General features: G+C 45.9%; 1 protein-coding gene across 3 annotated transcripts in view; it reads left to right on the top strand.

Annotated features, from left to right (window-relative positions):
* HECW1 (HECT, C2 and WW domain containing E3 ubiquitin protein ligase 1) overlaps window positions 1-20,484 on the top strand; it is a 499,703-nt gene extending 479,219 nt beyond the window's left edge. For all 3 annotated transcript variants that reach the window (XM_073678211.1, XM_073678212.1, XM_073678213.1), the window contains 4 exons: window positions 3,857-4,003; window positions 18,576-18,690; window positions 19,036-19,234; window positions 20,116-20,484. In XM_073678211.1, coding sequence (XP_073534312.1) covers window positions 3,857-4,003; window positions 18,576-18,690; window positions 19,036-19,234; window positions 20,116-20,227 — 573 coding nt within the window. In that variant the 3' untranslated portion in view covers window positions 20,228-20,484. The remainder of the gene's footprint in view (window positions 1-3,856; window positions 4,004-18,575; window positions 18,691-19,035; window positions 19,235-20,115) is intronic.
* Window positions 20,485-21,801: the final 1,317 nt, after the last annotated feature.

The raw sequence follows: 21,801 nt of genomic DNA, 5'->3' as shown, positions 1-21,801 counted from the left end.
CCGTGGGAAAGTTCATGTGAGTTCATGCAATGCAGTCAAGCATGAACTCACATGAACCCTCCGAGGGCACCCCGGCTACTTCAAATGAACAGCTGATCGGCATCACCTGATACCTCAGCTGTTCATTTGAAATAACCGGCGGGAAAGCGCAGCACAGAACGGGAAAGCCGGCGGTGAAGTCTTTTCACTGCCGGCTTCCCCGCCCGGGTCCTTCGCTCCCCGCTCCTTGGTGCTGCGCTCCCCGCCCGGTCCTAACTTACGATCGGGATGGGAGGTGGCGAGGGGAGCGGAGGATCGGGGTGGGAGGCTGCGGGGAAGCAGTATGGGGCTGTGTGATTGTTTAAAAGCCGGCGGCTTTTTACCGCCCGTCGGCTTTTAAACAATCAGGAGAATTCTCTCACGCTGGGATGGCATTCTGATGACAGGCTGGATCGCAGCTGAGCGCTGCCATTCAGCTTGTCATCCTTCAGGGACACTGCAGAGCGCAGGCATTATGGGAACTTCCGATTCCGGTATTCGATATTGTAAAAGTATCGGAATTAAGTATCGGAATTCCGATACCGCGAATATCGGCCGATACCCGATATTTCAGTATCGGAATGCTCAACACTACTAATGACATCAACACCCTATATACGGTGTGCTTAATTATTAGGCAACTTCCTTTCCTTTGGCAAAATGGGTCAGAAGAGAGTTTTGACGGGCTCTGAAAAGTCCTAAATTGTGAGATGTCTTGCAGAGGGGTGCAGCAGTCTTGAAATTTCCAAACTTTTGAAGCGTGATCACCGAACAATCAAGCGTTTCATGACAAATAGCCAACAGGGTCGCAAGAAGCGTGTTGGCCAAAAAAGGCGTAAAATAACTGCCCAAGAATTGAGGAAAATCAAGCATGAAGCTGCCAAGATGCCATTCGCCACCAGTTTTGCCATATTTCAGAGCTGCAACGTTACTGGAGTATCAAAAAGCACAAGGTGTGCGATTCCTCAAGGTAAGGAAGGATGAAAAACGACCACCTTTGAACAAGAAACATAAGATAAAATGTCAAGAATGGGCTAAGAAATATCTTAAGACTGATTTTTCAAAGGTTTTATGGACTGATGAAATGAGAGTGACTCTTGATGGGCCAGATGGATGGGCCAGAGGCTGGATCAATAAAGAGCAGAGAGCTCCACTCCGACTCAGACGCCAGCAAGGTGGAGGTGGGGTACTGGTATGGGCTGGTATCATCAAAGATGAACTTGTGGGACCTTTTTGGGTTGAGGATGGAGTGAAGCTCAACTCCCAGACCTACAGGACAATGCTCCATCGCATGCATCCAACTACTCCGCAGCGTGGCTGGCCAGTAAAGGTCTAAAAGAAGAAAAAATAATGACATGGCCCCCTTGTTCACCTGATCTGAACCCCATAGAGAACCTGTGGTCCATCATAAAATGTGAGATCTACAGGGAGGGAAAACAGTACACCTCTCGGAACAGTGTCTGGGAGGCTGTGGTGGCTGCTGCACGCAATGTTGATCGAAAACAGATCAAGCAACTGACAGAATCTATGGATGGAAGGCTGTTGAGTGTCATCATAAAGAAAGGTGGCTATACTGATCACTAATTTTTTTATTTTTTGTTTTTGCATGTCAGAAATGTTTATTTCTAAATTTTGTGCACTGATATTGGTTTACCTGGTGAAAATAAGCAAGTGAGATGGGATTATATTTGTTTTTTATTAGGTTGCCTAATAATTCTGCACAGTAATAGTTACCTGCACAAACAGATATCCTCCTAAGATAGCCAAATATAAAAAAACCCACTCCAACTTCCAAAAATATAAAGCTTGGATATTCATGAGTCTTTGGGGTTGATTGAGAACATAGTTGTTGATCAATAATAAAAATAATCCTCTAAAATACAGCTTGCCTACTAATTCTGCACACAGTGTATATTAACAATATAGTCAGGAAATTTAATAATTCATATATGTTAAGTGCAGGACTTGAATTGCCTTTTCAGCACATTACATGATGTTTTAACTAGTTCTTTTTTATACCTGCATGCTTGTGTGGAAATATATATTGAATACTTACATCTATGATCATTTACATTAAATAAATACATTTATACTAAGATTGCAAATATGACCAGCCTAAGGTCTCATGCACACTGTCCTATCTACGTGTTGTGGACACTACCGATCCAGAAGGTGTGGGTGTGTGCTACAGCACTTCTACAATTCTTCTTTGTTATGCTGTAGCACACACAGGTTTTCAGTATGAATCCATGAGAAATAAAATATTGCATGGAGAATATGGTTTCTCATGGATGCACCATAATATGGCGCACTACTTACATATGGGTCTGTAATAATGGCCTGTACAACCTTTGTATACGGTCATACAAAATATAAAAAACTTAAAAGGAAAATACTCAGTATTGATCCAAACAGACTTACATGCATGAATGCTAGAATGAGGGGTCTTTTGAGGAACATTGTGTCTCCTTATGAATTTTCACTACAACTCAGCCCCACTTTACCTGAAAGTTTGATTTGCATTTCTCTACCCAATGTTCCATCCCTTATGATCTTATGACTGATGGTTGTCCCCAGAATTAGATACTAATTAATAAGCAAGGCTAAAAAAAACATTTAGGCTCTGGAAAAAAATGTCTTAATTGGTTCTCCTGCAGACTTCAATACTTGTTAAAAAGATTCCACATTATTGTTTTGATTTTTATTCGATATACTTAGAATCCGCATGCCATGAAACCTCATCCAATCCCCTCCACACCCCCCTGCGTTACTATCCAGAAACATCTGCCTGATATTCCGCACACTGTCTTAAGGGCCATCAACTCCATGGTATTCTTGACAAACTGCTGCCTTTTTTGCACTTTTACTGGAAGTCATTTATTCTGTTTTTCTACACTCTTTGTGAAGCCAATAAAACAGATTTTTAACAAACAAACCATTGATCTTGAACGACATTCTTCCTCACAGAGATCCCTGGTCAAATGTTTAAGTATGGAAAATTCTTAATCACTAGCGTATGACATTGGGAACTTAGGGGTCACAGGGAAAAAAACATATTTCTAGAGCTTCAATCCAATTTGCAAAACGCAAGGTTAGAGTTTGGAACAACAACCCATCTACGACAGTGTTTTTAAATTGGCGCAGCTCCCAGCCGTGAGCCTAGTGGTGGCTTATATAAGCCCCTTGTAAATAATAAATGCAAATATAATCTTCACCCTTGGGCTAGATAGATATAACTGCAAATAATTTGTGCATTATGACACTTTTAGCACTTTTAGTCTTCCGTTGGGTTCTTGCTTGCATTGTCTTATCTTGTGATTATCATTACGAGAATAGAAATGTATTGATAACTTCAATCTGCAACGCTTGTTGTCTGCAATGTATTTGTACAATGAAACGAAAGGAAGGCCAATCTCTAGGAGCACTCCCCCCAACCAACAACAAAAAGCTTTGATTATCAATCGTCCTCTGTAATTCCAGGAAATCCAAAACAGGTCTGGCCTGTCGGATGGAAATATTTGATGCCCTTTATAAAATTAAAGTTTGGTTTTGTTGGGCTCTGTTCACTTTGTTAATTAAATAATATTGGCATTGCAATGACAAACATTAGTTATTTGCCAAGCATTGTGGCCATTGTCATACGCTCAGGAAGCATGCACCAGTCAGTGGCCACTGTCAGAATGGATGCCGGGGCATTAGTCCTCCCTACGGAAAAGTTTAGTGTTTGCATTCATGAAAGAGAATATGTTATGTCACCATAAATATTGTAAGACAGTAAAATGAAATAAAAAAGTGTCATTGATTGTGGACGACTGTTCTCGTTTTCTGCATGGGACAGGTCACAGAGCGAGAGCTGAAGTCAGGGGGTGCAAATCTGCAAGTTACAGAGAAAAACAAGAAAGAATATATTGAGAAAATGGTGAAGTGGCGAGTGGAGCGTGGGGTGGTTCAGCAGACGGAAGCTCTTGTACGGGGCTTTTATGAGGTAAGTTCACTAGCCATAAGGAGGCAAAGGGGGACATTAAATTGCTTCTCTATATTAGACAATGCCACAAAGTTTCCCTTTTAGGCCACGGCCCCACTATCAGTATTTGGTTAGTATTCGGTCAGTATTTTTTCTCAGGAGTGGGAGCCAAAACCAGGAGTTGGTGATAAATGCAGAATTGGTGACTTGTTTCTATTATACCTTTTCTCTGATTGTTCCTCACCTGGTTTTGGCTCCCACTCCTGAGAAAAAATACTGACCGAATACTGATAGTGGGGCCGTGGCCTTAGAGAAAATGTAGTATTATCCAGTGCTCTTCAAATGAATGTGGTGTCTGTGTAATGCTGGACACGTCCTTCAGAGTCAGACATGCTCTGTGTAACCGCTCTCCTTTGTTGACAAGAGAGGAGAACACATTGACCATAACATTAAAAGCCATGGACACCTTTGGCATGGAAAAAAATGATTTTACATATTAGTTGGTAACGATAGTTAAAGGGAATCTGTCACCAGGTTTTTGCCACTTAATCTGAGACTAGCATAATGTAGGAATAGAGAGCCTGATTCCAGAGATGTGTCACATATTGGGCTGCTTAGTGTCATTTTGAAAAAATCACTGTTTTATCAGCAGGAGATTATCACTAGAGGACTAGTAAACCTGCTGCCATGTAGTCCTTCATATTCATGCGCTCTGTATAACCCTGACCCACCGCTGATTGTGCATGGGCACAAAGGTGCCAGTGTACAAAGAAAACTGTCAATCAGTGATGTGGGCGGAGTTATCAAAGCTCAGCATTCAGAGAACTGCTAGATCTGCAGCACAAAAAACAGTGATTTTATCAAAATAACTGCAAGCTGCCCAGCAAGTGATACATTGCTGGATTCAGGGCAAAAACATGGTGACAGATTCCCTTTAATGACACCATGTTTGATGTGCACTAACTTTCAGTCTGCAATCCTCATTTCTTCATTAATTTTCAGACCTCTTGATATACAGCTTGCAGCCTGATCCTGGTGTCAGATTTTTCTTTTGTGGGAGTGTAATACAGGCTGGATGCAAAGTCTAGGTACATCCAGGATGTTGCTGTCATCATTAGCTCATATATCAGTACAGCTTCTATCCTGTACTTATTTCCTCTTTGTGTACTATACTCCTTTTTTATCACCTATTTTCTCTGTCGTCATGTAAGTGACGCGCCCCTGGGCCTGCTGTGTCGCGCAGCGTCTCGCGCACGGGGCTTACCCGGAACCGGATCAGATGAGGGTTGTAGTCTCCGAGTGGCGGGGACCCGGTCCGTGCCCAGGGAGTCAAACTCAGTGTGTGGCAGTCTTGATAGATGTTATTTGAGTGTCGACTACGCCACCCGTTGATTTGCAGCTATGGAGCTGCCGCTGCAGGGCAGACCGCTGAGGCCGGTGTAGAATTGTGCAGCGTGATAGTATAACCCCCAACGGGAGGGGTATGGCCTCAGGGCAGCCGACGTGGAAGATGGGGGTAGCAGGAACCACTCAGAGACGGTGCGGTGTAATTCAGGGTCTTTACTGGTAACAACGATAGACCCTCCCGGAGTACTTGCTAGCGAACGGGGCTTGGTCAGTCCTTGAGCAGATGGGATCTCCCCTAGCCAGGCGGAGTTGTAGGCCTCCCAAACTGACTGTACTCTTCTGGCTACCTTGCTAGAAGCGGATATAAGTAGCCCACGTCCCTGAGTGTACCGTGTGGTGCTCACCCGTATGGCCGGTGACTCGGGGCCTTCTAGTGGCTTCCGCTCCACGATGGCGGTGCTGGTCCCACGCGTGTGACCGTGCCTTCGGGTTTCTGGGCCTGAGGACCTGAAATCCCCTGCCGGTCGGCTTCTGCTGCTGGGTAAGAGTTAGTCCCCACAGCCTCGGACGCCGGGTCCGGTAAGAAAGCTTCTCAGTCAGGGCGAGCTCTGCAGCTGCCAGCCCCTGACTCGTAGTAGTATTGCTCCCACTGAGCTTCTGCTGTTTCTTCCTATGACTGTTTCTCGTCTCTACTTCTTCTCTACTCCTAACCCTGCCTCAGCCCCGGGTTTATATAGGGGAAGTTCTTCCCCTCCCAAGACTGGGCAGGAGGTGTGGCATGCACAGGATCCCTGACCAAAGGACCTCCCACCTGCTCTCAGACATAACATTACATTACTGTGGGAAACCAGACCCCTGGGGTGCCACATTCCCCCCTAGTGAAATTTAGTACTCCGGGACTAAACATATTTTAGAAAAACATAACAAGATATAACAACAATAACAGTACAATAAGAAGAAACACATAAAGGTGGTCACGGCATGTCCGTAACCGGGTGCAGTCTTTGAAGAAAAGCAAGGTGTCCATTTCACCAAAACAGGGAGACGTAACCAGGTAGGGGTTTGTCCTGCCCCGAGTCCTTAACAGTCTTTAGTCCATCCTGGGTTACGCTCCAACTATGTACAAGGGATTCCCGGTAAATCCACCAAGGACTCCTACAAATAACTAGAAACACAAAATTATACACAAGCAACAATACACAGGTAAACATAAATAAAACAATTTATACACTTCAAATCCTCCAACGTGCGGGTAACTGGCCTCTAGTGGCCCTAGTGGACCTACGGAGCTGACTGTCTAGCCCTGAACTACAGGGTGTAGGAGCTGTCAAGGGTAAACTGGGCAGCTGTCTACCGGCTCTTTGGCTCACTAGGGATATGGCAGGCTCACTGCAAGCAGAGGGTTGATCCTCCTGGTCTGCTGGTGTGGGGTCTTCTGCCTCCTGGACCGGCTGTTCTTCCAGCTCTACCTGTTGCTCCGTAGGTGCTTGGGATGCTGGTTGGAGGAAGGTGAGTACGGGTACCACAACTGCACCATTGACTTGAGTCCAAGACCGAGGGAAGTCCCCGAGCACAGTACTAACCATATCTTCCCTTTCCTCTACGGGTCGATGGTCTTCTTGTTCCTCTTCAGGGTTCCTCAGTTGTTCGGGACACTTTTTCAGGTGGTCCCGGGATACAATGGCTGTGGTTTCCCCTCCGTCTTTACTGATGGTACAAACCTTCGGGTTCTCGTGGCTTGAGGGCAGTACGGTGTACGGGTCCTTCTCCCACTGGTCGTCCAACTTGTGGAGCCGTCTCTTCCTCTTCAAGACCTGCTCTCCGGGTACCAGGGGAACAGCGGGAGCATACTGGTTGTAAGTTTTCTCTTGTCTTTCCCTAGCCTGACAGAGACTTCGCTCCACGCTCTCCTGTACTCTCCGGTACTGCTGCTGCCTCTCTGTGTCCCAGTCTGCTTCTGGTGAAGTGTCCTCGGGTGTCAGGACTCCCATTTCCAGGTCAATAGGTAACTTACCAGGTCTTGCCCTCATTAGGTAAGCCGGGGTACAGTTGGTGGAACCTACCGGGATGTGGTTGTATAGGTCCACCAGATCGGGCAGCTTCTCAGGCCACAGACTGCGTTCTTCCAGGGGCAACGTTTTCAGAAGATCCATTACCACCTGGTTCATTTTCTCACAAAGTCCATTAGTTTGCGGATGATAGGGTGTCGTCCTTATCTTCCGGCAGCCATACAGAGTGCAGAATTCTTGGAAGACCTCCGCTTCAAAGGCAGGTCCCTGGTCTGTCAACACTTGGTCCGGGTACCCGTGTGGACGGCAGAAATGCTGCTGGAAGGCTCTCGCTGCTGTTCGAGCTGTTAAGTCCTTGACGGGGACGACAACCAAGAACCGGGAGTAGTGATCCACGATGGTTAGTGCGTAGACGTAGCCACTTCTGCTTGGGGTCAGTTTTACATGATCCAAGGCTACCAGTTCCAACGGCTGCCGGGTGACGATGGACTGCAGGGGAGTCTTCTGGCTGGCACGGTCCTTCCTTCTTAGGTTGCACGGGCCACAGTCTCTGCACCACTTCTCAATGGTTCCCCTCATGCCTACCCAGTGGAATCGCTCGCGCAGCAGGAACTCCAGCTTCTTCCACCCGAAGTGTCCAGCTCCGTCGTGGTATGCCTCCATCACCATGGCTGCGTCTCTTCGTGGCACCACTACTTGCCAGAGTAGTTCATGCGTCCGGGAGTTAAACATTCTGCGGCACAACTTCCCCTTGTAAAGGAACAGTCGACTCCTCTCTGCCCATAGTTGTTTGGCTTCCTCCGGAGCGTCTGGTTCAAGGCAAGCCTCCGGGCGAGTCAGCATCTCCTTCACCAGTCGGACGGCAGGGTCGCTGTCCTGCGTTTCCGCCCAGTTGTAGTGAGGTAAGGGGTTCAACGTAGCAGCCTGCTTACTCCTTACCCGGTGGGAATACTGGATAGTCCCATGACGGTGGAACGCAGGGAGTTCAACTTCTTCCAGTCCCTCCGGATCTTCTCCTTCGTCCGGCAGGTTGGGCATCCTGGACAGGGCGTCCGCGTTGGTATTGGAGCGTCCGGCCCGGTATTTGATTGTGAACTCGTAGTTGGACAGACGGGCCATCCACCTCTGCTCCAGGGCACCGAGTCTTGCCGTGTCCAGGTGTGTCAACGGGTTGTTATCCGTGTACACGGTGAACCGGGAAGAAGCGAGGTAATGCTTAAAGCGCTCGGTGACTGCCCATACTACGGCCAGGAACTCTAGCTTAAATGAGCTGTAATTCTCGGGGTTCCTTTCGGTGGGTCGCAGCTTTCGGCTGGCGTAGGCGATTACTCGTTCCTTCCCCTGCTGGATCTGGGACAGTACGGCTCCTAGCCCGATGTTACTGGCGTCGGTGTAGAGGATAAAGGGCTGGCTATAATCCGGGTACGCCAGGATTTCGTCCCCCGTGAGGGCCATCTTCAGCTGGTGGAAGGACTCTTCTTCCAGCTCCTCCCATTTGAAGGGCGGCTTCTGGTTCTTGGCCTTCCGGGACTGGCCTATCAGGAGGTCCTGCATAGGTGCTGCCTTTTTGGTGAAACCGGGAATAAACCTTCGGTAGTAGCCTACCAACCCGAGGAACTGCCGCACTTCTTTTACGCTGGAGGGGCTTGGCCATTCCTTAATTGCAGTGATCTTATCAGGGTCGGGAGCCACTCCGTCAGCGCTCACCACGTGTCCCAGGTACTGCACCTTTGGTTTCAGGAGGTGACACTTGGAGGGCTTCACCTTTAGGCCGTAACTCGCCAGAGCTTCGAACACTTCCGCCAGGTGTTTCAGGTGGTCCTCATACGTCTTGGAATATACGATGACATCGTCCAGGTACAACAGGACCATCTTGAAGTTTCTGTGGCCCAGACAACACTCCATTAGTCGTTGGAAGGTTCCTGGTGCGTTGCAGAGTCCGAACGGCATGCAGGTGAACTCGCTAAGTCCCATCGGGGTGGTGAATGCGGTCTTCTCCCGGTCCGCCTCTGCTACAGGAACCTGCCAGTACCCGCTAGTGAGATCCAAGGTAGAGAAGAAGTTAGCAGATCTTAAAGCAGCCAATGACTCCTCTATCCTTGGTAAGGGGTACGCATCCTTGTGTGTGATACGGTTGATTTTCCGGTAATCTACACACATCCTCATGGTGTTGTCTTTTTTTCTGACTAAGACTAGTGGAGCTGCCCAGGGGCTACAGCTATCCCTGATCACCCCAGCCTCCTTCATGTCTCTAAGCATCCCCTTGGCGTGTTGGTAGTGTGCAGGGGGTACGGGTCGATACCTCTCTTTTATGGGAGGATGGTCTCCCGTGGGGATGTGGTGTTCTACCCCCTTGACTCGCCCGAAGTCTAACGGGTGTTTACTAAACACTCTCTCGTACTCTTGAACCACCCGATAGACTCCCTGTTTCTGATGTGAGGGAGTGGAGTCAGTACCCAAATGTAGTTGCTGACACCAGTCCTCCATTGTTTTCTTAGAGCCGTTACCTTCCTCCGGGTGAGATGGAGGCAAGGGTTCCACAGATTGTATAGCATTTTGGTTAATGGTATATAATTTGGCTAGCGTGGCATACCGGGGCAGGTACACTTCCCTCTTCCCGATATTGATTATGCGAACGGGCACCCTCCCATGGCGTACATTAACCACCCCCCGTGCTGTCAAGATGGTGGGCCTACTGTCTGAGTAAACTGGTTCTACCATTGCCTGGTAATCTCTACCTCTCAGACCAATAGCTGCCCGGCACCAAATCATCATTTCACTTTTTGGGGGCATGGCAGTAGGAAAAGGGTCACACATTCTTACGCTACCAATCTCACCGCCGGAGAGTTCCACCTGTTGCCGTCGCATCAGTGCCCGGATCTCTTTCTGGAGCACCCGCTGCTCGCCGGAGCTGGCGTTCTTGGCAACCTGCTGTAAAAGGAAAATCACCTCTGCAAGACAATTTTCAATTACATTAGTTCCTAGCGTTATCTTTGGGTGACTCTCGTGTTTGTCAATGTCTACAATAATCAGTCCCTGTGCTGCTAGTTCGACTCTACCAATTTTAATGGTCGCCTCTTTAAATCCGATCTGTGGCACGGGCTGACCATTGCTGGCGATGATACTCAAGTCGTCGTCAGGGTAGCGGGTTATATCCGAGTCATTCCAGTACTGCTTGAAGAGCACGTACGGGATGGTGGTGACCTGTGACCCGGTGTCCAGTAGGGCACTCATAGGGATGCCATCCAGTACCACAGGCAAGACTGGACGTCCTCCGACATATTTGTCGCGCCAGTTCGATGGGCCTGGTGATCTTTTTCCTGGGGGTTGGCCCTCTACCCCCAGGTTGTGCCAGTTTAAAGGACAGTACCTTGCCATATGTCCGGGTTGATTGCAGCGGCGGCAGATGGGTCGTCCGTCCTCGTTGTACCGGTCACTGGGTCTTCCTCTGGCCGGTGGGGTCCTCCTTGGTCGACGCCACGGGATGTTCTCCGGTCCGGATGCCAGCTGGATCTTCCCTGGAGTGGAAGCCTGTAAAGACTGCACAGTTCGGGTTAACGCAGCAACGCTTTTAGCTAGCTCTTGGACCTGATGGTGCAGGTCTGGAGCCGGGTCATTGTTCAAAGCCTGCGCATCAGCCCCTACAGGCCCTGCCGACAAGGGCGCCGCCTCCTGGTGGTAAGTGATAGCTGGGCGCCTGTGGGTCACAACGCCATCCGGTGCCGGTTCTCGGAGCACCCGGATGGCTCTGTCCTTGAACTGTGCAAATCCCAGATGAGGGTCCTGTAGGGCCATTGCCCGCAACTGGGTTCGGTGGGCATTGCAATATAAACCCTCTATAAATTGTTCAGTCAACAGCCTGTCCTCGTCTCCCACGCCGTCAGGGTCGGTCTGCTTAACGGCTCTCAGGGCCTCTTGTAGGTTCAGGGCATAGTCCCTTATACTCTCATGGGCCCGCTGTTTGCACCCGTAGAATCTAAGCTTGATCTCGGCTGAGGTGCGGGTATCAAAGGTGTCCCTCAGCCGGGTTAGTATCCCTGCGACAGTCCTCCCCCCAGGTGGCCAGGACTTTACCTCCCTTCGGGCTGCTCCGGTTAATTGGGCCACCAGGATGCTCACTTTTTGCTCCTCTGTGAGGGGGTACACCTGGAAGAGGCTATCCAGCTTTTCTCTAAAGTCATGCAGGGTATGTGACTCCCCTGAGTACTGGGGTAGCCAGGCTGCCCCCGGGATATAGGGCATGACCGCAACAGCGGTGGCGCTGGTGGGGGTTGAAGCGGTGAAGCTCTCCTCCGTATCCGACATCCTTCTCCCCCCTAGTGGACCGTGGCCTACCTTGTGATGATCCTCTTCCGTAGGCCGCGGCTCCGCAGTGGATCGTCAGGGTTGAGGACCTTCCGTCGCTCTCCGGTGACGTCGGCGTCTGCTGGGCTCCTTCCAGGACCTTACGCAACGTCCGGACGTGAGGCGGGGCTTCAGTTCTCGCGGGCTTTTCAGAGTCCACGCCCCTCTTCTTCCCGCGCGGCGTCCTCAAGATGGCGTCCAACGGCGGGAAAACTCCACGGATGGCGGGAAGAAGGCTGAAGATGGCGCCGGATGGCGGGAATCTTCACAGATGGCGGGAAGAAGGCTGAAAATGGCGCCGGATGGCGGGAATCTTCACCGATGGCGGGAAAACTTCACGGATGGTAAGTTTTAAAAGTCTCTTTTTCAGGCACGCAGTACCCGGTGGTTGCGGGCACGAAATCCTGCCGACTACGCCAAAGTTGACGCGCCCCTGGGCCTGCTGTGTCGCGCAGCGTCTCGCGCATGGGGCTTACCCGGAACCGGATCAGATGAGGGTTGTAGTCTCCGAGTGGCGGGGACCCGGTCCGTGCCCAGGGAGTCAAACTCAGTGTGTGGCAGTCTTGATAGATGTTATTTGAGTGTCGACTACGCCACCCGTTGATTTGCAGCTATGGAGCTGCCGCTGCAGGGCAGACCGCTGAGGCCGGTGTAGAATTGTGCAGCGTGATAGTATAACCCCCAACGGGAGGGGTATGGCCTCAGGGCAGCCGACGTGGAAGATGGGGGTAGCAGGAACCACTCAGAGACGGTGCGGTGTAATTCAGGGTCTTTACTGGTAACAACGATAGACCCTCCCGGAGTACTTGCTAGCGAACGGGGCCTGGTCAGTCCTTGAGCAGATGGGATCTCCCCTAGCCAGGCGGAGTTGTAGGCCTCCCAAACTGACTGTACTCTTCTGGCTACCTTGCTAGAAGCGGATATAAGTAGCCCACGTCCCTGAGTGTACCGTGTGGTGCTCACCCGTATGGCCGGTGACTCGGGGCCTTCTAATGGCTTCCGCTCCACGATGGCGGTGCTGGTCCCACGCGTGTGACCGTGCCTTCGGGTTTCTGGGCCTGAGGACCTGAAATCCCCTGCCGGTCGGCTTCTGCTGCTGGGTAAGAGTTAGTCCCCACAGCCTCGGACGCCGGGTCCGGTAAGAAAGCTTCTCAGTCAGGGCGAGCTCTGCAGCTGCCAGCCCCTGACTCGTAGTAGTATTGCTCCCACTGAGCTTCTGCTGTTTCTTCCTATGACTGTTTCTCGTCTCTACTTCTTCTCTACTCCTAACCCTGCCTCAGCTCCGGGTTTATATAGGGGAAGTTCTTCCCCTCCCAAGACTGGGCAGGAGGTGTGGCATGCACAGGATCCCTTACCAAAGGACCTCCCACCTGCTCTCAGACATAACATTACATTACTGTGGGAAACCAGACCCCTGGGGTGCCACATAAGACTATAAATACTTTCCTCTCTCTCCATTGTTGAGATCAGTGTATCACCCCCCCCCCCCCCCACGGTTGCTATCTTTAAAGGGGTTGTCCAGTTAAAATAACTCATAACCTGAGTGTCTTACCGATGGAACGTACATTATCCCCGACAAGGAACTTTAATCTCCGTTACAAAATGGCACGATAGTCAAACGTGCACATTCGATCTATTCTAACAGGGATACCCATTCTGCTAATTCGTACAAGTCCCAGCGATTGGATCCACACCACTCAACAAATTATCACCTATTCTGTGTATAGGTGATAACTTGTTTTCCCTGGACAACCTCATTAAAACTGAGAGTGAGAAGGGAAGGAACAGAGGGAGCTCTCAGGATTAGGAGCAGGACATATGTTGGATTTGTAACATTTTTGCAAAACACTCAGAGAAAGAATTTACAGACACTGCAGAAGCAAAATGATAGAAAATGTTTAATGACAACTATTTGAAAAGTTGCTTAACATTGCATTTAGGAAGCAAATGAACAAAAAAAATATTTGGTGCAAAAGGGGATCATTGCCTTTAATACTACACCTGATTGTATGTAAACAAGTGTACCTTAGTTTAATGATTAAACCCAATGTGACCAGAAAATCCAATGTTCTATCTCGCTTTACTGGAGACAATATTTTATAATCATTTTAGGCATAAAAATAAGTACTGCTTGCACTTACATTGTTACACTCATATGCAACTAAACACATTTTTCAACCACAAGATGGAGCTGCAAATATTTGTATCAGTAAGTACTTAGAATAAATGTGGCCTGTACACCTTACAGAATTCACTATGTTATTAGTTACAAGATGATATGGAATTTTCTAGCTTGTAAATCTTGCCAATAATTGTCAAAATTAATGTAAAATTTACCAGTTATGGAAAAAAAAGTAATTTTCTTATCCTAAATATTATAGCAAAACTTGACACCTGTGGACGGGTATCAATGAAAAATTGCCATTTAAATCAAAAATTCTCTGTCCAAGAATTTTCAAAGACCAAAATTGTCTTTTATCATATGGGGGTTTCATTTCAGTCCTGAGAACAGCAGTACTGTATTGTATGTTAGAGGTGGATTGGGGTGGTGCTTTGAAGTCTAAGAAATCAATGCATTTTACTGGTTGTTGAACATTTACAGCACCTACTTACCCCCATTGCCCGAAACTAAGAAAAAACTTTAGACCAACAATTGACAGCATTTGGTGTGCTGGATTATTCAGATTTGTGCAGGGAATAATTAAGACACATGGTGCTTCCAGACAAAAGTAGATGTGTAAAATTGCTGGCGATCACCTACTGAATGAGTAAATCACTCCTTTGCCAAGTGATTATGCCATGAAAAAAATAATTCTGCATTATATCACCACCTGTAAACAGAGGATTGGCAGCCAATAACATGATGCCATACAGGGACAGAATACTAGTGTTCTTTTTGTCCCCATCATTGTTCATTGGCATGTGGAAACAGGCTGGTGAATGAACGCAGAACTACTTCTATGTGAATAATCAGTGCCCATTTACAGAAGCCCTCCCATTAACTTTTTTTCCTTAAATCTGTATATATATACTGTACTCTCAGGGTGTTAATATACTCACCTATTGCCGTCTTCTCCGATGTCCAGCTCCATTCTGCTCCTCTTCTCAGTGATGTCACCGCTCTTCAGCCTCTCTCCGAATCACCTCTATTTGTGAGCTGGAAGTTTACAATGTATGTAAGTCTATGAAGCCTTGTTCAGACATCCCATAGACTTACATTGTAAAAGCCACTTCCAGGTTACACAGAGCGCAGGATGACCCAGAGATCGGTGATGTCATTCAGAAGAGGACCAGAACGGTGCTGGATACTTGAGAAGACGACAATAGGTGAGTATATTAACACTATGACAGTACAGTAAATACACATGTACATAGATTTAGGGAAAAAAAAATCTTAGGAGTGATTCATTAATGGCCAGAAAACCGCCTGTGTAAAAGCACCATTAAGTATGGGGTATGTGCGCACAACGTAATTTAACAAAGGCGAATTCGACCTGGAACCTGCCTGAGATAGCGGTAAAAAACTGAACATAACGCACGACACACTAAAAACACCTAGCTGTGCATATGTTCAGTCTTTTGTCACTAACATATTCATTCTTCAGGAAATTTTAGTTTGGAAGCCGTTTGCTATTAAAAGTTAAATCACAAGAAAAAAAAGCTGTCGGTGGAGCTGCAGCAAAAACGTAGAAAAAAACGCCAATGTAGGCGCTTCAGGACAAACATCGCCATGGAAAACTCAGCGGATACGCTGGCATTTAAAAGACCCCTTGTGCACATACTCTTGGACTATGTTCACATCAGCATTGTAGGCCTTGATTTCATGACTGCTATTATTATTATCGTCAAAGAAATGGTAACCATGTTAGAAGTCGTAGGGGTCCATCGGGCAACAGTGGTGTTGGTCAGGAATAGATTCAGCCATGTCTTGTGTTGTCCAATTCCATTATATATTTTGCTTCTGCAAGTTTATACATGCAAGCTTTCTATTTATGCATCTGACAGTTACATAAAAGATAATCAAAATAACAGAACTAAAGAGATTAGTGTGAAAAGGGAGGGTCATAATATTTTTATTACAAAAATAGTTGGGACACGTCTCACTCTTTCTGAAAACTCTCATGTCAAAATTATTATGGTTTGCATGTAGAAATATACAGTGGCTTGCAAAAGTATTAATGCCCCTTGGCATTTTTCGTGTTTTGCTACCTCACAACCTGGAATTTCACTGTTTTTTTTAGGGTTTGCATCAGTTCATGTAAAGAACATGCCTAAAACTATGAACATTTGGTTTTCTTTTTATTGTGAAGCAAACAACAAATAGGACAAAATAATTGAAAACTTAAGTGTGCATAAATATCCAGCCCCTAAAGTCAGTACTTTGTAAAGCTTCCTTTTGCAGAAATTACAGCTGCAAATCGCTTTGGATAAGTCTCTATGAACTTTCCACATTGTGCTACTGGGATTTTTGCCCATTTCTCAAAGAAAAACTGCTCTAGCTCCCTTCACATTATATAATTTCCTCTGATGAACAGCAATCTTCAAGTTGGACCACAGACTTTCAATTGGAGTAAGGTCTGGGCTTTGACTAGGCCACTCCAAAACATTTACACGTTTCTTCTTAAACCACTCGAGTGTTGCTTTAGCAGTATGCTTTGGGTCATTGTCATGTTGGAAGGTGAACCTCGGTCCCAGTCTCAAATCACTAACAGACTGAAACAGGTTTTGCTCAACAATTTCCCTGTATTTCGCACCATCTATCTTTCCCTCGACTTGGACCATTTTCCCTGTCCCTGCTGCAGAAAAACATCCCCACAGCATGATGCTGCCACCACCATGTTTCACTGTGGGGATGGTGTCCTTGGGGTGATGAGCTGTGTCTGTTTGATGCCAGACATAGCGTTTACTTTGGTGGCTAAAAAGTTAAATTTTAGTCTCATCTGACCACAGCACTTTCCTCCATACATTTGGGGAGTTTCCAACATGTCTTTTGGCAAACTCAAAACGAGCCTTACAATTTTTTGTGTAAGTAAAGGCTTTTTTTTCTGCTCACCCTTCCATAAAGGCCACCTCTATGTAGTGTACTGCTTATTGTGGTCGTATAGACATATACTCCAGTCTCTGCTTGGGAACTCTGCAGCTTAGGGTTACCTTTGCTCTCTGTGCTTAGGGACTTCATCGCAAAAGGGGTGAATACATATGCACATGCCAATTTTTAGTTATTTGATCCCATAAATTTAATTTATGCCTATATTTTTCTCACTTTATTTCACCAACTTAGACTATTTAGTGCTGATGCATCACACACAAATCAGATTACAAAAATGTTTAAACACAGGTTGTAATGCAGCAAAAGAGGTAAAAAGTCAAGGAGGGTGAATACTTTTGCAAGCCACCATAAGTACTTGTACTAGGCTGTGGGGACATCACACTGTGTGTGAGGGGCCCTGAGGTTATCAAACTGTTTTATGGGGATTGTTGGGGCATCATACTCTATGTAAGGGTTTTATAGGTCATGATAATGTGTGGTGCAGAGTGGGAGGGCATAATTCTGTGCTTGTGAGTCTGGAGGCTATCATAATGTGAGTGGATCATGATATTGTGTGGTGTAGACTGTGGAGGGCATCATGCTGTGTGTGTAGGATTGTGGGGCCATCATAATGTGTGTAGGTAGGGTGGACTGTGGGGGCCATCATAATGTGTGGGTCCATCATATTGTGTGAAGGGACCATCATACTGTGTGGTGACTGTGGGGCCCATCATACAGTTTGGGGAATCGTTGGAGCCATCATACTGTGCTGGGGGCTTTAGGCACAGCCAAATGTGTAGTGGCATCATATTGTGTGGGAGAGGGCTGTGAGGGGTCATCATACTGTGTGGGGACATTATACTATGTTGGGAGGTTATGGTGGCCATCATAGTGTGTGGGCGACTGTGGGAGGGGGCTGTAGGGGCATAATACTGTATGTTGGGGGCAGTGGGGCCATCATACTTTGAGGGGACATCATACTGTGTGGGGGAGTTGTGGAGGCCATCATAATGTGTGGAGGGCTGTGGGGACATCATACTGTGTGGTGGCCATTGTACTTTGTGTGTGGGGGAGGGCTATAGGGGACATCATAATGTGGAGGGGATCGTTCTGTGTGGGAGCCATCATACTATGTGGGAGCCATTACTCTGTTTGGCAACGATCCTACTGTGTAGGGGGCTGTTATGCCATCATTCTGTGTAGGGGGCTGTGGAGGCCATCATACTGTGTGGGGGACATCATACTGTGGGGGATCAAACTGTGTGGGAGCTGTGGGGGTATCATAAATGTGTTAGCAGTCACTGGTGGCCTCATAATGTGTATTGAGGAACTGTTGGGACATCATACTGTGTGGGCAGAGGTCACTGTGGTGGCCTCACAATGTGTACAGGGGAACTATGGGTACATCATACTGTGTGGGGGTTTTGGGGGGCCATCATATTGTGTGTGTGTGTGTGTGTGTGTGTGTGTGTGGAGGTGGGGGACATTTTGAAGAGCATTAATAAAATTGCATGATTTTGAGAAAAGGGGCAAAGCTTGAATTATGCTAAAAATTGGACACTAAATATTGGTATAAAGTATGCCAACCCCAGAGTTGGCATCTAGAAGTGTCTTCATGTCTAACAAGATGCACCAATTGTATCATCTAGCATGAGACACCATAGTAAATGTGGCACATCTTCTGCCTGTCTGGTTTAGTTTAAAGCTGTTTAAATTCAAGACAATTATGGTAAATAAATCAGCCTTTACATTCTTATGTGGCATTATCAATGGCAATATGTAAATTTCCTTTTAAAAAAAAAGCCAAAATTGACATACCTGAAAGTGGTTTTATTTCTTTCATGATATATTGTTTTTATTTCAGGTTGTAGACTCCAGACTTGTCTCTGTATTCGATGCTCGAGAGCTAGAACTAGTCATTGCGGGTACAGCAGAAATTGACCTAAATGATTGGCGTAATAACACCGAATACAGAGGAGGTAATGTGCAACAATTTTATACATTGTATTGTTTATTGTAAAATAAAAAAGTGTATTTGACCTTCTATTGCAATTCTGGATGAATTCAGTTTGCTGCTCTGTTCCTGTAGACAAAATTAGTGTAAGGCTAGCTTCATAGAAAGTAGCATTTAATGCATTATCCAAAAAAGTCATCCCATTATATTTCTACTGTCATTAAGAGCTATTCCTGGTTTTGGCTATAAAAATAAATGAAAAGACTTTAGCTAACCTTAAACAGGTTGGTTCTTACGATAATACACAAGATAAGACCATTGATATCAGTTTCTGCTATAACAATCTGCAATATCATTCTTGGCTTTCTAGGGTATCACGATGGCCACATTGTCATCCGGTGGTTTTGGGCGGCTGTGGAAAGATTTAACAACGAGCAGAGGTTACGACTTTTACAGTTTGTGACTGGGACATCTAGTGTGCCATATGAGGGGTTTGCAGCTCTGCGAGGGAGTAATGGACTCAGGCGCTTTTGTATAGAAAAATGGGGAAAAATAACATCTCTTCCAAGGTAATGGTCTTTATTATAATGTTATATGTAATTATAAAAACAATCTTGTCACATTATGATCGCAGTCTCTTATGATAAAACTGCAATGCACTCTATAGAAAGAAACAGTTCCCCCAGAATTTCAGCCTGTAGCATAGTGTTCTTTCCAGAACAGGTAGCCACTTCTCACTGCATAGACTAAATGAGGTCTCCTAGGACTGTGATGTCATTACTCATGTAAACTTGATCCTACGCTCAATGGATGCCAGACAGTGTCCAAAGTGACTCCCTCGGCTTCGTTGAAGTGAATGGCCCCGTCAGAGCTCTATCAGAGTTTCCATCAGAATCCTGAATTTTACGGACTCCGACAGAACCCCTTGACGTAGTTCTCAGTGGAGATCATTGTAAGAACCAAAACTGCACCCTCTAAGAAAAGCAGTGATATCACTACAAGGTGGTGCAGATATCCTAGGCATGATCCTGGGCAACCAAAAAGTTTGGCTACCCCATTTGAGAAGACCAATCTTTGCACTTATTATGTGAGGTTCTAGTTACAGGTGTGGCATTAGAGTCCTGGAGCGTCATGTTACACTTCTGGTTCTAAGTTCACCATGCTCTGAATAAAAATTAAAGTATAATGTAAAGTCTATTCAACAATTATATAAATGGCATTGAGCAGTGAATATCACTATGTTGGTTTACTGAAATGTAAAAAAAAATACAAGTTTTATTTATTGCAACCAGATGCCAAACTATACATCACCCTTCATGGTAGTCTGTAGCTTGCTCATGAAGCCTAAACTGCAGACTATCGTTAAAAAAGCATGACTGGTGAAGTGATTTTGGAAACAAAATGAAAATGAAATGCTATCCTTCATCATCTTTCCATTCTTCTTGTACAGGGCGCACACGTGCTTCAACCGCCTGGACCTTCCACCATACCCATCTTACTCCATGTTACATGAAAAGTTGTTGATAGCTGTTGAGGAGACAAGCACCTTTGGACTTGAATGAGCAGATGCAAGAACTTCTATTTTCCTGACTTCACCTTCCTATTCCACAGGCACAGGTTGTCGTTGTGGTCTTGTTTTCACATTGCATTTTTATTTAATTATTTATTTATTTTCCTTTGGCGTTCTTGTTACAAAAGGAGCTACTTATAAACGTGCATGGGGAACTGGTTCCCTCCAAGATCTTATCTTTGTGCTTTCCTTCTAAGATTTCAGCAATCTACAAAGCCGTATGCAATATAAAAAAAAATACAAACACAACCGGACTCAAGGCTCTGTATATCTGTGCATACCTTCAAAATAAAGTTAAAACACAACTGCGTAAAGCAATTCTTTGAACTAATATTTGGCTGCGTCTAATCAAGAGGAATCCTGCACCTTACTCTCAAGTGATTTCAGATCTTTCCATGTCTCCAAGTTTTTGTTCCCGTCTGGGTAATACAGGAATGTAGCAAAGTAAAAAAAATAATATATACATATATCCAGAAATTATGGAAGCAGCTCTCCAATTCAGTGAAAAGAGTTGATTTTAATGGCCCATATGGTGACGTTTTGGTCTACAGTGGAGACCTTGAGAAAGGTCTCCACTGTAGACCAAAAGGTCGCTATATGGGTCATTAAAATTAACTTTTTTCACTGAATTGGAGAGCCGCTTCCATAATTTCTGAATGTATTGTGGACTGATATGTGCCTGGGGAGCTTTGCACCAAAACTCGCCGCTGGTGCTGTTCATTACTTTATATATATATATATATATAATCCATCAACAAAGCAGACACAGAGTATGTTTCACTTTTATTTAGGCTGTGTTATGTAGAGAAACAGAAAACTTGAATTCATGGATTCACCATATGTAAGGCAGCAATGGCACCAAATGTACCCCATTGAGGTTCCAGTAAGGTGTTCTTCATTTTGCTGAAAAAATGGCGCAAAATGATTGAATCGTGATGTAGCCTCCTAGAGGGGGCTCAGATGCAGTGGCTAATTTGTACATTAAATTGTATTTATCAAGACACAAAATGTGAAAAATATACAAAATGCTACCATTTCCAGCAGGCTGTAAAATAAAACTCTACAGTGATGCCATTTTAAATATTAGAGCAGAGGTGGGGAACCTTTTATCTGCCAAGGGCCATTTGGAATTTTATACCATCATTCGGGAGCTGCCCAAAATTATCAACTTGAAAATTACCCAGCTACCTTTGGTCAAACATTTAATTAAGTCACCCTTAAAGGGGTATTCCCATCTCCAAGATCCTATCTCAATATGTAGTAGGTGTAATAATAATAATATTAGCAAATACCTCCAATTAGAAATGTAGTATAGTATTTTTGATTCTCTATCTCTCTTACCTCATGTGCAGGCATCGCAGGACCTTAGGTATCCATGGTTACGACCACTAGCAACTAGCTAACTAAATGTGACTTTATCAGTGGACGTAATCATGGATACCTAAGGTCCTAAGATGCCTGCACATGAGGTAAGAGAGATAGCGAATCAAAAATACTATACTACATTTCTAATTGGAGGTATTTGCTAATATTATTATTATTATACCTACTACATATTGGGATAGG

This window comes from Phyllobates terribilis, unplaced genomic scaffold (genome assembly GCF_046119375.1).
Source record: "Phyllobates terribilis strain yellow unplaced genomic scaffold, ASM4611937v1 Scaffold_4__5_contigs__length_816908805, whole genome shotgun sequence".
NCBI lineage: Eukaryota > Metazoa > Chordata > Amphibia > Anura > Dendrobatidae > Phyllobates > Phyllobates terribilis.
The sequence above is the reverse complement of the archived record's forward strand: the minus strand, read 5'-3'. Positions and strand labels throughout refer to the sequence as shown.